This window comes from Bacillus rossius, chromosome 1, assembly GCF_032445375.1.
Source record: "Bacillus rossius redtenbacheri isolate Brsri chromosome 1, Brsri_v3, whole genome shotgun sequence".
Lineage (NCBI taxonomy): Eukaryota > Metazoa > Arthropoda > Insecta > Phasmatodea > Bacillidae > Bacillus > Bacillus rossius.
Genome location: NC_086330.1, coordinates 201,259,419 through 201,274,025, shown reverse-complemented (window position 1 = coordinate 201,274,025; position 14,607 = coordinate 201,259,419). Strand labels below are relative to the sequence as shown.

Sequence of the window (14,607 nt, the reverse complement as noted above, 5' to 3'; positions counted from 1 at the left end):
TAGCTAGCTGTATACATTGCAGTTTACCAAATGTACATATATATATTGACGTCGTACCTCCGTGCCTCTGGGTTAAAGCCCGGATCACAGCCCTGTCCGCAGCGCGCCGCGGCTTTGGGAATGACGTCACTTCCGCTCCGTGCACGCGAGAGCAGTGCGCCGGCGTCCTGGTCTCCAGTCCCGTGCGAGCCACCTTCGAGGCTAGACGCGGCCGCGAGACGCTCCATAAACTCGCCGCTATTATCGCTTTTGGATTCTGTTCTATAGTGTGTATAATCTCTTTTTTATCGTTTTCTTTACCGTGTGCGTGAGTGTTGTTTTGTATCTGGCGTGTCCGCGGGCCAAAACACGTGGACTAACACAACTAGCCTGCACCGCACATTTCTCCAGCGCGCGAGACGTCCCTCGGCAGCTACACGGGCCGGACGGTCCACCCCTGCCTCCCCGCAGGAGGCTGCTCTACGCGAGAGAGCTGGCGCCGGGCAACACTAGAAAACGGCCGAGCGACGTCCGCCACGTCTCCACGCATTCTACGGAGGCGGGTACGCGACATTTGGCGCCCGTATGTGTGGCGAACTGCAAGTCCACAGGAGAGCGCGTGCAGTGCGGGAAAAGAGTGTACAGTGAGTGATCAGACAGCGTGAAAATCCACCTGGGACAATGGATGGATTCACTTATTCACCTAAACAGTACTTCTGATCTCATCAACGCGAGGACGCAACCATTCCTTTCCCACGTTTTCAACACCTATCAGTTTCACGGTTCAGCTGATAACGCATTGCCGTCTCCCGTCCCGCAACCGGATTATATTTCCCGTCGATTCACCACCACCCCCCTCCAACGGGATAACGCACCGTGGTACCCCCTCCTTTTTCACCCTTTCGCCGTTCTGCCATCGGTGATCTTCGGGGCGCGCCGGCGGTGTTCGGGCGGGCGCGGTGATAGCCTGCGCGGGCAGGCTGCGCAGACGGAGCGGCCACGTGGGCCCCGTGTTTGTAAACAATGCTTCCGCGCGGGTTGACAGTTACGTGCGCGACGTGTCAGCTACCGAAAGGAATGGACCTTGTGACAGGAGAGTGGCAGTGTCGGAACACGTGTACGTGCGCGCCACTGAGGCGCAGTGAGGTGAAGACAGAAACTGCTGAGGGTGTGTTGTTATGGGACAGGGATACATCATCAGAGCAGATGCATAGGGTAGCCCCGAACACAGCGAGTGCCGTGTACCGGGAAAAAGGGGGATGTGACGAGTGTAGAGGCTGCTCGGGCAACCGCGTCGGGTCGATGTTACCGAACCAGAATCCACCGTCGCCGAACCTAATTGATTGGGACACACCTACGAACTCGGCAGCGCCGCCAGTCGCGTACGCTGTGCGGGTTGCCACAGGGGCTGGGCGTATAGTGCTGCCAGAGTTTAGTGGGCTCGTGCACGAAGACCCACGGGAGTTTGTGCGGTGGTGTGAGAGGCGCATGTTACAGTGCAGTGTGCCGGTAGAGGAGTGGACCCAGCGCACAAGCGAACAAATGCGTGGTCGAGCTCGTGAGTGGTGGACTCTATGGGGGCGATACGATATGCAGTGGCGGGAGTTCTCCACGCGTCTCATGCAGCGATTTGATGACCGCCAGGCAGTCTTGAGCTGCAAGGCCCGTTTCTACGGCGAGGCGCAGAGGGACACGGAATCGGTGGAGAGATTCCTGGCGGGCAAGTTGCAGCTATATCGTCGCATAGCCCCAGGGGAGGCGCCGGAGCAAGCATTGCCGGACGTGACCGCGTTAGTGCGGGAAGAATTACAACCCTTCCTCAGGCCGTATTGCAACGGGTCTGTTGAAGAATATGTGCGACAGGCCGTAGCCACGGAGGGCAACCTGCAGCGCCTTCTGGGGCGACGGACAACTATGACCACTCCCGGACGAGAGCCCAGACACGAGTACAGAGCGCCCGCTCTCCCAGAGGGAGACATGCAGCTCGAACGTCCACGGCAGATGGTAGCACGGGCAATCGAAGGCCCACCGAGTGGCAGACGACAGACCACCGCACCAGAGTGGCGGAACGCGGGGAATCGGCGGGACGGAGGCCGACCACCCCAGTGTCGCCTTGGATGCCCGCAGGACACGTTCCATTGGCACCAGGACTGCCCAAGACAACAACAACAACAACAACTGGCGGGAAACGGGCAGCAGGGGGTGTAGGACCAACAGTTCTGCCCCCCACACCACCTAACCTCCTTCCCGAAGCCAAGGCCGAGACACACATAACACTGGGACAGCTCACCACCCCTGACGACCGGCTGATGCGGGTACCCGTCACTCTGAACGGGAGACCGACGGCTGCTCTCGTAGATACAGGTGCGAGCCACGTGTTCGTGGCCCAACACTTGGTGCCGCCAGCGGACGTCACACCGAGACACTGTGCACTGCGTCTGGCCACGAGCACCGGAGTCGGGACAGCCATCGGGGACGCCATCATAACGGTGAGTGTGAGGGAGCTGGTTACCCAGACGGCAGCAGTTGTAGTAGAGGGACTCAGGGAGGACCTAGTGCTGGGACAGCCTTGGTTGGTAGAGCATGACACAGTGATAGCGCCGGCCTCTGGGCTAGTGAATGTTGGCAAACATGAGCGCCTGGCAGTGTATGCACTAGGTAGAGCACCACCTCCCCCGAGAGAGCCCACGAAGTTAGAAGATGTGGACAATGATGTACCCCCAGAGTATCAGGATGCATTCAGGCGGCTCATAAGGGAAAGGCAGAGCATCTTCGCCACTGCCGACCCACTCAGGCGCACAACGGTGACAGAACACCGAATCCCCACTATGCACGACCAACCAGTGTATGAGGCCCCCAGGGGATATGGTTTCCGCGAGCAACGGGTGATACGTGAGCAAGTGCACGAAATGTTGCGAGATGGTGTCATTGAACCCTCCAACAGCGCATACAACTCACGCATCGTCCTTGCTGCCAAGAAGGATGGGACCATGCGCTTCTGTGTGGACTTCCGTCCCCTGAATAGTGTCACCATTAGTTCTCCACCACCGCAGATCAGTGTGGACGAGGCCTTGGCAGGCCTGGGTAATGCACGAGTGTTCACGACCCTTGACTTACGTTCGGGGTATTGGCAGGTGCCAATACACCCAGGTGACAGAGAAAAGACTGCGTTCACGGTGCCCGATGGTAGACGATTTCAGTTCTGTGCCATGCCCTTCGGGCTCAAGTGCGCGCCGGCCACATTTCAAGCTATGATGGCCCGCGTACTGGAAGGGTACATTGGCCAGTTCGTGACAGCCTACCTCGATGACGTGATTGTGTACTCCAAGACCTGGGAGGACCATGTGCAGCACCTGTCCCTGGTCCTGGAGCGGCTCCAGATGCACCACTTGACCTGTGCCACACATAAGTGTCACATTGGACGGAGAGAGGTGGAGTTTTTGGGGCATGTGGTGGATGCTGAGGGAAATCGTCCGCACCCGATGCACCTGGCGAAAATTGCAGAAGCTGAACCCCCTAGAACCCGCAAGCAGTTGCAGAAGCTCTTGGGCCTCGCCAACTGGCTGCGGAACTATATCCCGCAGTTCTCCACGCTCACTGCCCCTCTGACAGATCTTTTGTCACCACGACAGCGATACCACTGGACACCGGCTGCACAGCAGGCGCTGGACAGCTTGAAGGCGGCTTTTCTCCGATGCCACACTCTGTCACGGATAAACCCCGAGAGGACGCTGTACGTGCAGACGGATGCGAGCGCCGAGGGGGTGGGCGCGGTGCTATATCAACGAGACGAAAATGGGGACAGGTGCATAATCGACTACGCCAGTGCCAAGTTCGGCCGCGCGGAACGGAATTACCACAGCAATGAACAGGAGTGCCTGGCTGTGGTATGGGCACTGAAGAAATACCGTCCCCACCTCGAGGGTAGGCAATTTGTATTGCGCACGGACAACCAATGCCTCACATGGTTGCGGACCCTCCAGGGGCGGAAAAGCAAACTCGTGAGGTGGGCGCTGTTTCTACAGTCGTTCGACTTCGTTATGGAGCACGTTCCAGGAGTAGAAAACGAGCTGCCGGATGCCCTGTCACGGGACCCTGAGGAGGGATCGTGCCTGAAGGACGAGGTATCTTGGGACGAGATACTGCCACCTGGCCGTGAGACGGATCACCACCACCCAAGGGACCCAACCTGCCGCCTGCTTGCTCTAGGTGTAGACGACGACCCGCCTCCTGCGGACATGGTCGAGCTGAAACGTCGGGTGCACGATGCCCAACGCACCTCTCAGGATGCTGAGCGCAGACGCGCGAAGCAAATAGCGGAACCATGTGAGACCTGGACTGCGAGGGACGGTGTGCTCTACATACGAGGACTGGGACCCGATCAGGAGTGGCGCACCTATGTCCCACCGGAGGCACGTGAAGCGGTGCTGCGCTTTATGCATGATCACGACCTGGCCGGACACCCTGGGGCAGACCAAACACGGCGGGCGGTCGGTCAGCACTACCACTGGCCCGGCATGGCCCGGGACGTGCGGGAGTACGTGAGGACTTGTGAGATGTGTCAAGAGCGGAAAGCGCGGCGGAGCGACGGGATGGAGCAACAACAGCCTCGCATTCCCACTACCCCTTTCCAGTCCGTCGCGCTGGATGTCATGGGGCCATATCCTCGCACAGCCCGGGGCAAGAGATTCCTGGTGGTAGTGACCGATCTCTTTACCCGTTGGGTAGAAGCTTACCCCACCAGCAATGTACGGGCCAACACCATTGGGACAATATTGCAAACGGAATTCTTCCCACGTTGGGGCTACCCGAGAGACCTGCTGACGGACAATGCCAGCCAATTCGTCGGGAGGCAGTGGCGGGAGATGTGCAACTCGTGGCACGTCGAACACCGGACCACACCTGCCTACCACCCCCGAGCCAACCCGACGGAAAGGCGAAACCAAGAGTTGAAAGTCCAGATGCGCATAAGGCTGGGTAGCGACCATACTAAGTGGGACAACCATCTTGCAGAGGCTCTGTTTTGTATCCGTCGCAGAACCAATGCAGCCACAGGAATGACCCCGGCGGAAATGGTCCAAGGCCACAATTTGCCCTTGCCAGGAGAATGGACAGCCCACGGGGTAGCCGATGAATAAGAAGATCCAGAGGAGCGCCGTCAACGGCGAGAGGCAGAAATGACAACAGCGCTCGAACACCAGAGGGCCTATACTCGCCAGATAACACCGCAGACGACCCGAATGCCACCGGAACTCCAACCTGGAGAACTGGTATACGTGCGCACGCAGCCTCTGTCCAGCGCGCCGAAGAACTACAGTGCCGGGTTGAGCCCCAGATGGTCGGGACCACACCCGATCCTTAAACGGCTAAGTAGGAGCACCTACCTAGTCCGCCTTGATGGACGGCGGGCGCGAAAAGTGCACCGAGACACCATATGGAGAACATCAGTCCCAGGAGAAAATTTGGTCTCTGAAGATGTCACCCTGGTAGAAGTGGACGAAACGCCTACTTCCGACGACTCGATCACACCCCGAGGCATGCGGGGCCTGTTCCATGCCACCCCCAGCCCCGAAACAGCGACCCTGGAAACAGCAGGAAGCTCGGCCACAAGTCCGAGGCGACGCCATCGGAGACGCACGACGCGGACACAGATCGATGACGTCACCGGGATGCCCGAGGCGGGCGCCGATGCGGCGGGCGAACAACCTCTGGTGACCGAGCCGGACGAGGAGGAAGCAGCTGAGCCACTCTCCCCCACCCGAGGTGGATGGGGACATGGTGCCTCCCTCGCCGATGCAGAGTTCAGAGTCACAGTCGAGGAGCCGGCTGAGACGACCCCGAGACGCAACCGGCGACGTCGGCGAGCCCCACGTTACTTGGCAGACTATGTCACAGGCTCGGAGCTGGACGCGTTTGTGTACGACAACCCGGCGAGTACGGGGCGAGAAAGGCGGCCCTAACTCCAACGACCGCCGTGGGAGAGGGCGTCCCGATCCTGCTGCCTCGGGTGGAAGCACGGACGGCATTGACCCGGGCTTATCCAGGGGGGGGGCATCTGACGTCGTACTTCCGTGCCTCTGGGTTAAAGCCCGGATCACAGCCCTGTCCGCAGCGCGCCGCGGCTTTGGGAATGACGTCACTTCCGCTCCGTGCACGCGAGAGCAGTGCGCCGGCGTCCTGGTCTCCAGTCCCGTGCGAGCCACCTTCGAGGCTAGACGCGGCCGCGAGACGCTCCATAAACTCGCCGCTATTATCGCTTTTGGATTCTGTTCTATAGTGTGTATAATCTCTTTTTTATCGTTTTCTTTACCGTGTGCGTGAGTGTTGTTTTGTATCTGGCGTGTCCGCGGGCCAAAACACGTGGACTAACACAACTAGCCTGCACCGCACATTTCTCCAGCGCGCGAGACGTCCCTCGGCAGCTACACGGGCCGGACGGTCCACCCCTGCCTCCCCGCAGGAGGCTGCTCTACGCGAGAGAGCTGGCGCCGGGCAACACTAGAAAACGGCCGAGCGACGTCCGCCACGTCTCCACGCATTCTACGGAGGCGGGTACGCGACTATATATATATATATATATATATATATATATATATATATGCAATGTAACAAACTGTTTTTTGTGTTATTTTAAAAAAATGGAAGATACATAATTTTTTTGAAAAATATATCCATATGGCAATTTTCTGAAGCAAAATTCATAATATACACTGTTACAAGCAAACTTATGATTCTCTATCATTTTTTTGTCAAAATCATCTTTGCAGTTAATCAGTTTTCTGCGCCGGTATGTTAAAGTTAATCTTGGACTACGTTAAAAATTGTATCTCTTTCTTCTTCATCGCTCTTCAGATAAATAAATATTTTCTCAAATGAAGAATACCCAAGGAAGTTAAGATTGCATACTAACATATTATTATTTTTAAAGTAAATTTCTTTACATTTGTTTATCTTTGCTGTAACAGAAAAACCAGGGTGACATAATTTTATTGTTTATTTACGTTACCTTTTTTCTTTAGGTACCTGCTCAATCATTTCATACTGATCGAGATTTTGTGAAAATTTGCCGCGAGTTTGTGAGTGAATAGTGATAAAGTATAGGTATGTAACGCGTGGGACTGCCCAACTCAGAGTATCCAATTTTTACATGCTTTTTTTTTTATTATTATATATTAGCTTCACCTGTATGTTTGTCCGCCGTCTGTAACTCTGTCTGTCCGTCTGTAACTCTTTCGACTAAGAGTGAGTGACTCATCACTGTAAAATGTCCCACTCATTTCATTATGTTCGTTAGCCGAGCGGTCTAAGGCGCGCGACTTCAGTGACGTCAATTTTCGGATTCAGCGATCGTGGGTTCTACTCCCGGCCACGCCGAAAAAAAAATGTTTTTTTTTCCCCGGTAAATTCTAATATTATATCCATACATCTAACTGCAAATGATTCGTAGAGACTTTAACATTTCTTTGTGACGTTGCAACTCCAAATAGTTATCTCAGATGGTAATAGGTAGTGTCGGTAACTCATTTCCCTATGATAATTATACATAAATATAGTTTAAAAAACTAAAAAAACATGCTTTTAAAGAATATCAAACTAAAAAGTTAAAAATAAATATAGTTTAAAAAACTAAAGAAACATGCTTTTAAAGATTATCAAACTAAAAAGGAAAAAATAATTTTAAAATTTAATTTATGACAATAGTATATAAGCAATACTAGTATAAATGAGAAAAAAGCATGGGGCGCTTAATATACAAAAAATATGGCACAAAGCGCCTCAAGCTTTTTTCTCATTTATACTAGTATTGCTTATATACTATTGTCATAAATTAAATTTTAAAATTATTTTTTCCTTTTTAGTTTGATAATCTTTAAAAGCATGTTTCTTTAGTTTTTTAAACTATATTTATTCCCTTATCTCTTTTTCTAATGACCACGATCCTTTTCGATCTATAGGAGTATTATTTCAAATTTTTAATTAATTGTCATTTAGGATTAGAAAATATATATGCATTTTTAATGTTGTTCATTTGAATTGCGTACATTGGTGATATGATGGCCGATATAAGGTGGCTGCCCTGCGCGATGCTGTGATTCTCATGAATTTTGTAGTGGAATTGTCAATGCGAGGCTAAGGACTACTTGTCAAGTTGTCATGTGCCCTCAGTTCCTGGAAATTTTGCTGGTAGTACTCGTTTTAGAGGGTGTGTAACGGTCCTGTGAAGAAGGAGAAAGAGGACGATGTGGGGGGGGGGGGGGGGAAGGTAAGGCATTTAGGAAAGTACAGTCGCGCCTAGAACATTGTAGCCGCATATATACCAGACTCACTGGCAGGTGATTTGACCCAAACGTTTCACACGACTGCAATAAAGAAATAAATGAAATATTAAAGTGAAATATGTTGCAAATAAAATATCACAACTGTAACAAGCACGGCGACAAAATCAGCAAACTATCTCAGGTTTACTCTAAAGTTTAATACATTTTTAACTTCGGCATATCTATTCACAATAGAGCATTGTATTTGTTACACACAAAAGCTGTGGTTGGCAGATAAAAAAAAACAAAAAAAAACATATATTTGGTCTTGTGTGATTCTAAATAATTCATATTTTCTACTCAGATGTATTTTCAATTAAGTAAAACAAATTTATTTTGGTTTGTTAACAAGATTTTTTTTTGGAAACACACAGATATTTGAGCACGTAGTGACTCACTAAGGTTGGTTCAAGTAGAGGTGGGTTGGGACAGCAATTTTCGGTATCAGTCCCAACCTGATACTGATACAGTAATGTACCTAGGTACAAGTCTCTGATACTTCTGTATCAGACGGTCCCAGGAGGCAACAAAGCTCCGCGTACGCAGACCGTGCGACCGGAAGGAGAATCTGATACATTATTTATCACGCCCGGTAATTCTCTACCTCGGTTACTCTCATGCCCGCCTGATACAGCCAGTATCAATCAGTTCAACATTCACTGCAGTTCGTCCTGGCCGTGTATCACCATGTACATTGTTGCGGGCTGTCATGCTTTGTAGTTAGTATCTTTATAGTGAAATAAGGAATGGATAAGTGCACGAAAAAGACTTCATTTGTGTGGAATTTTTTCACGGAAAATAATGAGTTTGCTAATTGTAATTTGTGTAAACAAAAACTGAGTTATAAATCATCGACTAATCTGAAGAAACATTTGAAACGTAAACATTGATATAGTATGCTCACTAATGTACCTATCTGTTTTTTATTTTTTATTTTTGATAAAATCGTGCATTTTTAATGTATAAAAACACTAGTTACTAATTGTTTTCGAAAAAAGAAAGTCCATATGTTGATTACATCTGTTATTAGTGTCAACTGAGAATTTATTTGCATTTTCATAGCTGTTAGGTGCACAAATATAAATATTATATCTTGTATTAATGTACTTTTTAATATTAAATTTTCATTAGTTTTATTATTGAACGAGACGGTGCATGCACTGCGCACTGAGCGTACTTTGAAGTAGGAGAATAAACAAAACGACTTGTAACCAGGGCTGCCACTCTGATATTCATGAAAAACCTAGATAACCTACAAAAAAACCCAGACACATGGGTAAAAAACCCAGATGCGTCTAAAATGCTATCGTTGAAAATGTTTGCGTACTAATTCAAAAATAAAAACATAACTGGTTTTAATATAAAACAATTAATTACCTTACAAGACTGAAAACGGTTAAATACAACCAATACAAGAAAATTACACTGCAGCAAAATGGCTGTATAAGTAATTCTTGGACCAGTACATATCATAAAAAAACCTACAAATATATACATGACAAAACAAACACCATCACTGCATCCTTTAAACCGGTAATTGTTTTTATAAAACTGCATCATGTACGTTAGTCTTTATTCAGAGTCTGATTCTACAAGATTGGTTTGAAGGTTAATTGTTGCATTGGTTTTGTGTTCTGCAAGCCTCTTTGAAGAATGTGTCTAATTTAATATTCGACTTAGCTTCTTGAAAACTAGTTTTGTGTTTATATGTATTTTTGTGTGTGAAACACATAGACTTGTTTGCATTTATCAAACAGATATTGCAACAGATACAGTAGCTACTACCTTTATTATTGTTTTAGGTATAAAAATAATTAAAATTATAAAAAACCTAGAATTGTTGGAATTCATTATTTAAAAACCCAGAAACCCAAACACCATTGGAAAAACCCAGATCTGGGTGGAAAAACCCATGAGTGGCAGCCCTGCTTGTAACAATATCGCTTTGCGCCTCTCCTTCAAGGCTTCAACGCCTTCCCCTGCGCTTCCTCCCCTACATTCTTTCCCTTCTTTATCCCTTATTCGTCGTTCCTGCTCCCTCCCCTTTCACAAGCTCCGCCCAAGTGACCGTCATCTGCGATCGGGTACTGTATTCATTGGCCGTGGTGTTATTCCAGCTGAATTCTGAACTGATACTAAAGTCTCTGATACTTTTCAAGTGTACTCGTTAGCCGTTCCTGATACAGGCGCGTATCAGTACCAAAGTATCAGGTTGATACTTTTCGACCCACCTCTAGGTTCAAGATCGTTAAAGTGGTACCGTACTTATTTTTGGTCAATAAATTCAAAACAAATTTAATAAAATGTTGAATTCATAGCATTTATCGCGCGGCCTACTACCAGTTTAAAATGCACGGAATTGTTGCGAAAAGCATATACAGAAAATCTGTCGACCCATATTGAAAAAGTGGACAATACATTTTGTAGAGAAAGCTTGTAGCAATTGACTGATGTAGCTGGTATATGTGCACATTACTTAGTTTCTCAGCTACGAATTTTTTAAAATATAATAAGTTTTGAGTTCCAAGGGTGATTATTAATGTAGTATTAATATAGACCTATGCTCTAAAAAGTAAATAAATATAAGTTTTGAAAAGGACAGACATTGTGTAATGTGTGTTCATTCTTTCATTTGTCATAATGAAACCAATAAAATTTTATAAAATTTTGAATTCATAGCATTTTTCGCGCGTCCTAAATCCAGTTTTTCTTGCACGGAGTTTTTGCTAAAAGCATATACAGAAAATCTGTCGACCCATTTTGAAAAAGTGGACAGTACATTTTGTAGAGAAAGCTTGTAGCAATCGACTGATGTAGCTGGTATATGTGCACATTACTTAGTTTGTCAGCTGCGAATTTTTTAATATATCATAATTTTTGAGTAGCAAGGGTGATTATTAATGTAGTATTTTTATAGACCTATGCTTTAAAAAAGTAAATAAATATTAGTTTTGATAAGGATAGACATTGTGTGATGTGTGTTTATTTTTTCATTGGTCATAATATAACCAATAAAATTTTATAAAATGTTGAATTCATAGCATTTTTCGCGCGGCCTAACTCCAGTTTTTCATGCACGGAGTTGTTGCGAAAAGCATATACAGAAAATCTTTCGACCCATTTTAAAAAAGTGGACAGTAAATTTTGTAGAGAAAGCTTGTAGCAATCGACTGAGGTAGCTGGTATATGTGCACATTACTTAGTTTGTCAGCTGCGAATTTTTTCAAATATAATAATTTTTGAGTTGCAAGGGTGATTATTAATGTAGTGTTTTTATAGACCTATGCTCTCAAAAATTAAATAAATATAATCTTTGATAAGGACAAAGATTGTGTGATGTGTGTTTATTCTTTCATTGGTCTAAATGAAACTAATACCAGTGGCGAGGCGTGAGGTTTACATGAGGGGAAGCAATAACTCCGTTCACACCAAAACATGATGAGGTTGGGGGGGGGGGGGGGGGGGGGGTCTGGGGGCCCTCCGCCGGGAAAATATGGATATCAAGGTACAAAATGGTGTATTTAAGTAGTGTTCTTAACTGAACATTGACTATTCCACAGGTAGAAAAATTGACATTTTTTTTAAATACATTATTTTTGAAAAATAATGATTGACTTACATTATTCTGATAGTAAAATACCTACTCTACATTACTTATATACTAAGTGGGAGTGTAGTATCATCGTACGCCCACAAATCCCCCACGCACTGCCAGCCAGCAGCCCGCGGGAGAGATTCGCGCTCCCCGAGAGACGACCGCCCATAGAGTAAGTAAAGGGAGAGGCGCCACTCCCATAGTAATGATCGTTTGCTTAAATTTGTAAACAAACCCCTTGCGATCATACCATTTCTTTGCAACTTGACAACGAAAAAATTACAGCCAGATACAACCTGAGAAAGGTTTAGCGCGTGATAGTTGGCACCTTTGTAGTCACCATATTTTATATTTTTTTCGATAAAGGATACAGATATTGTGAAATTGCTTTATGTTAGTCCTTATAATGGGACGTTAAACTATTTCCGCGAAAGAAAAAAATTTCCGCAATAGAAAAAAATACAATGGTTCAAGGTGGATTTGAACCCGCGAACACCAGGCCCGAGATTCCTCGATCCAGTACGCCTTTACCCACACGACCACCAGTTCATTTTATAAATTTGGTTACAAGTGTATGTACTTATAGAATATTTTTCTACACTAGTAAAGTCCAAATTGTTTAGCCAGATTGAAACTGGTGATCGTTTGATAATGAATTTTAATTCTGTTTATTATATTTATTTTCCACTATTATATATATTTTTAATTTTCAACTTCAAAAACTACAGATGTAGCTAGAAGGTAATATGTAGAACGACAGGCCAACGTCCTCTAATTTTCGTTTTCGGCAATATGCCACGCAGCATCTAGTTTTAAGTGACATTTTAAAAATATAATCTTTCATTTTCAAATCCTATTATTACCACGAGACAATACAAAGATGGCCGTATGTAATTATAACAACTGGATATGTAATAAACTAAAGAGATCAAAATTTGTAATTTTTTTTTTCCGATGTTGGTGAAACATGGTATGATCCAATTTTTAAGGATTCAGTTCGTCCTATCTACTGTCACCCCCCTGCGACCGCCGACTGAAACGCGACATCGCCACCTGCCGTGCCGAACTGTACCGGACATAGCCGAAGCAGTCGGCGGAAGAATTCCACCGTCTGCTTCGGCCACGTTCGCTCCAGTTCGGCAAGAAAGCGTTACCTTCGTAGCTTCTACCACGTATTTTTCCAGCCAATACCCTCCCTGAACCTTTGTACCATGCCACCCCCCTTCCGAAAGAAAACTACTGCGGCAGCCTTCCTGCTGAAAGCGATCCTACCAGCGCTTCTAAACCTAGCAACGCTTCTAAAACAGCATGTTTTTGTGTCAACGAGTTCTTTTTTTATAGCGCACGGCGCACAGTATTGGGTCCCAAGAAGATAGTGTAAAAAATACATACACCTAACTGCACGAGCCAAAGTAAAATACTATTCTGAATAAAATATTTATTTAAAAAATACAATGTCTGGAAACTGCCTGGGCAAGCACTGCTTGCCTTGCTTGCCCTGACGAGACGCCACTGACTAATACAATTTTATAAAATGTTGAATTCGTAGCATTTTTCGCGCGGCCTAACTCCAGTTTTTCTTGCATGAAGTTGTTGCTAAAAGCATATACAGAAAGTCTGTCGACCCATTTTGAAAAAGTGAACAGAACATTTTGTAGAAAAAGCTTGTAGCAATCGACTGATGTAGCTGGTATATGTGCACATTACTTAGTTTGTCAGCTGCGAATTTTTTAATATATAATATTTTTTGAGGTGCAAGGGTGATTATTATTGTAGTATTTTTATAGACCTATGCTCTCAAAAATTAAATAAATATAAGTTTTGATAAAGACAGACATTATGTGATGTGTTTTTATTCTCTCATTGGTCATAATTAAAACAATAAAATTTTATAATATGTTGAATTCGTAGCATTTTTCGCGCGGCCTAACTCCAGTTTTTCTTGCACGGAGTTGTTGCTAAAAGCATATAAGAAAATCTGTCGACCCATTTTGAAAAAGTGGACACTACATTTTGTAGAGAAAGCTTGTAGCAATCGAATGATGTAGCTGGTATATGTGCTCATTACTTAGTTTGTCAGCTGCGAATTTTTTAAAATATAAAAAAAAAATTGGGGGCAAGGGTATTTTTTAATGTATATTTTTAAATACCTGTGCTCTTAAAAAGTAAATAAATATAAGTTTTGATAAGGACAGACATTGTGTGAAGTGTGTTAATTCTTTCATTGGTTCGAATGGAAGCAATAAAATTAAATAATAGTTGAATTTCATAGCATTTTTCGCGCGGTCTACTTCCAGTTTTTAATGCACTCAGTTGTTGTTAAAAGCATATACAGAAAATTTGTCCACCCATTTAGAAAAAGTGGACAGTAGAATGTATTTCAGAATTTTTTTCCTTTTTTTTTATAAATTAATGTATATTTATAAATATCGTAGTGTAAAGACTTTATTTTTATTGTTAATAAAGAGCTCTGCTTTTAAAATGGTTAGGGCGGATGTTTTTGTCTAGAGGTTTTGTCTTAGAAACCATTATGGCAGAATACTGTATGTATTTTGTTGCTGTTTCGCATATACATATGGAACTTGACCGAGGTGTCCGTAAGAAGTTTGAATACAACTTAAATAGGTTAACGTTTAATTTATGAAACAAAATGGTCGAGGAATTGCAGAATAAATTTCAGAGTGAACTGGAAAAATTGAAATCTTTGCAGAAAGG

General features: G+C 45.7%; 1 protein-coding gene across 1 annotated transcript in view; it reads left to right on the top strand.

The window, feature by feature from the left end:
- The first annotated feature begins 14,412 nt into the window (after window positions 1–14,412).
- Window positions 14,413–14,607, top strand: part of LOC134527238 (prefoldin subunit 6) — a 95,455-nt gene continuing 95,260 nt past the window's right edge. The window contains exon 1 of the mRNA XM_063359733.1: window positions 14,413–14,606. Coding sequence (XP_063215803.1) covers window positions 14,543–14,606 — 64 coding nt within the window. The 5' untranslated portion in view covers window positions 14,413–14,542. The remainder of the gene's footprint in view (window position 14,607) is intronic.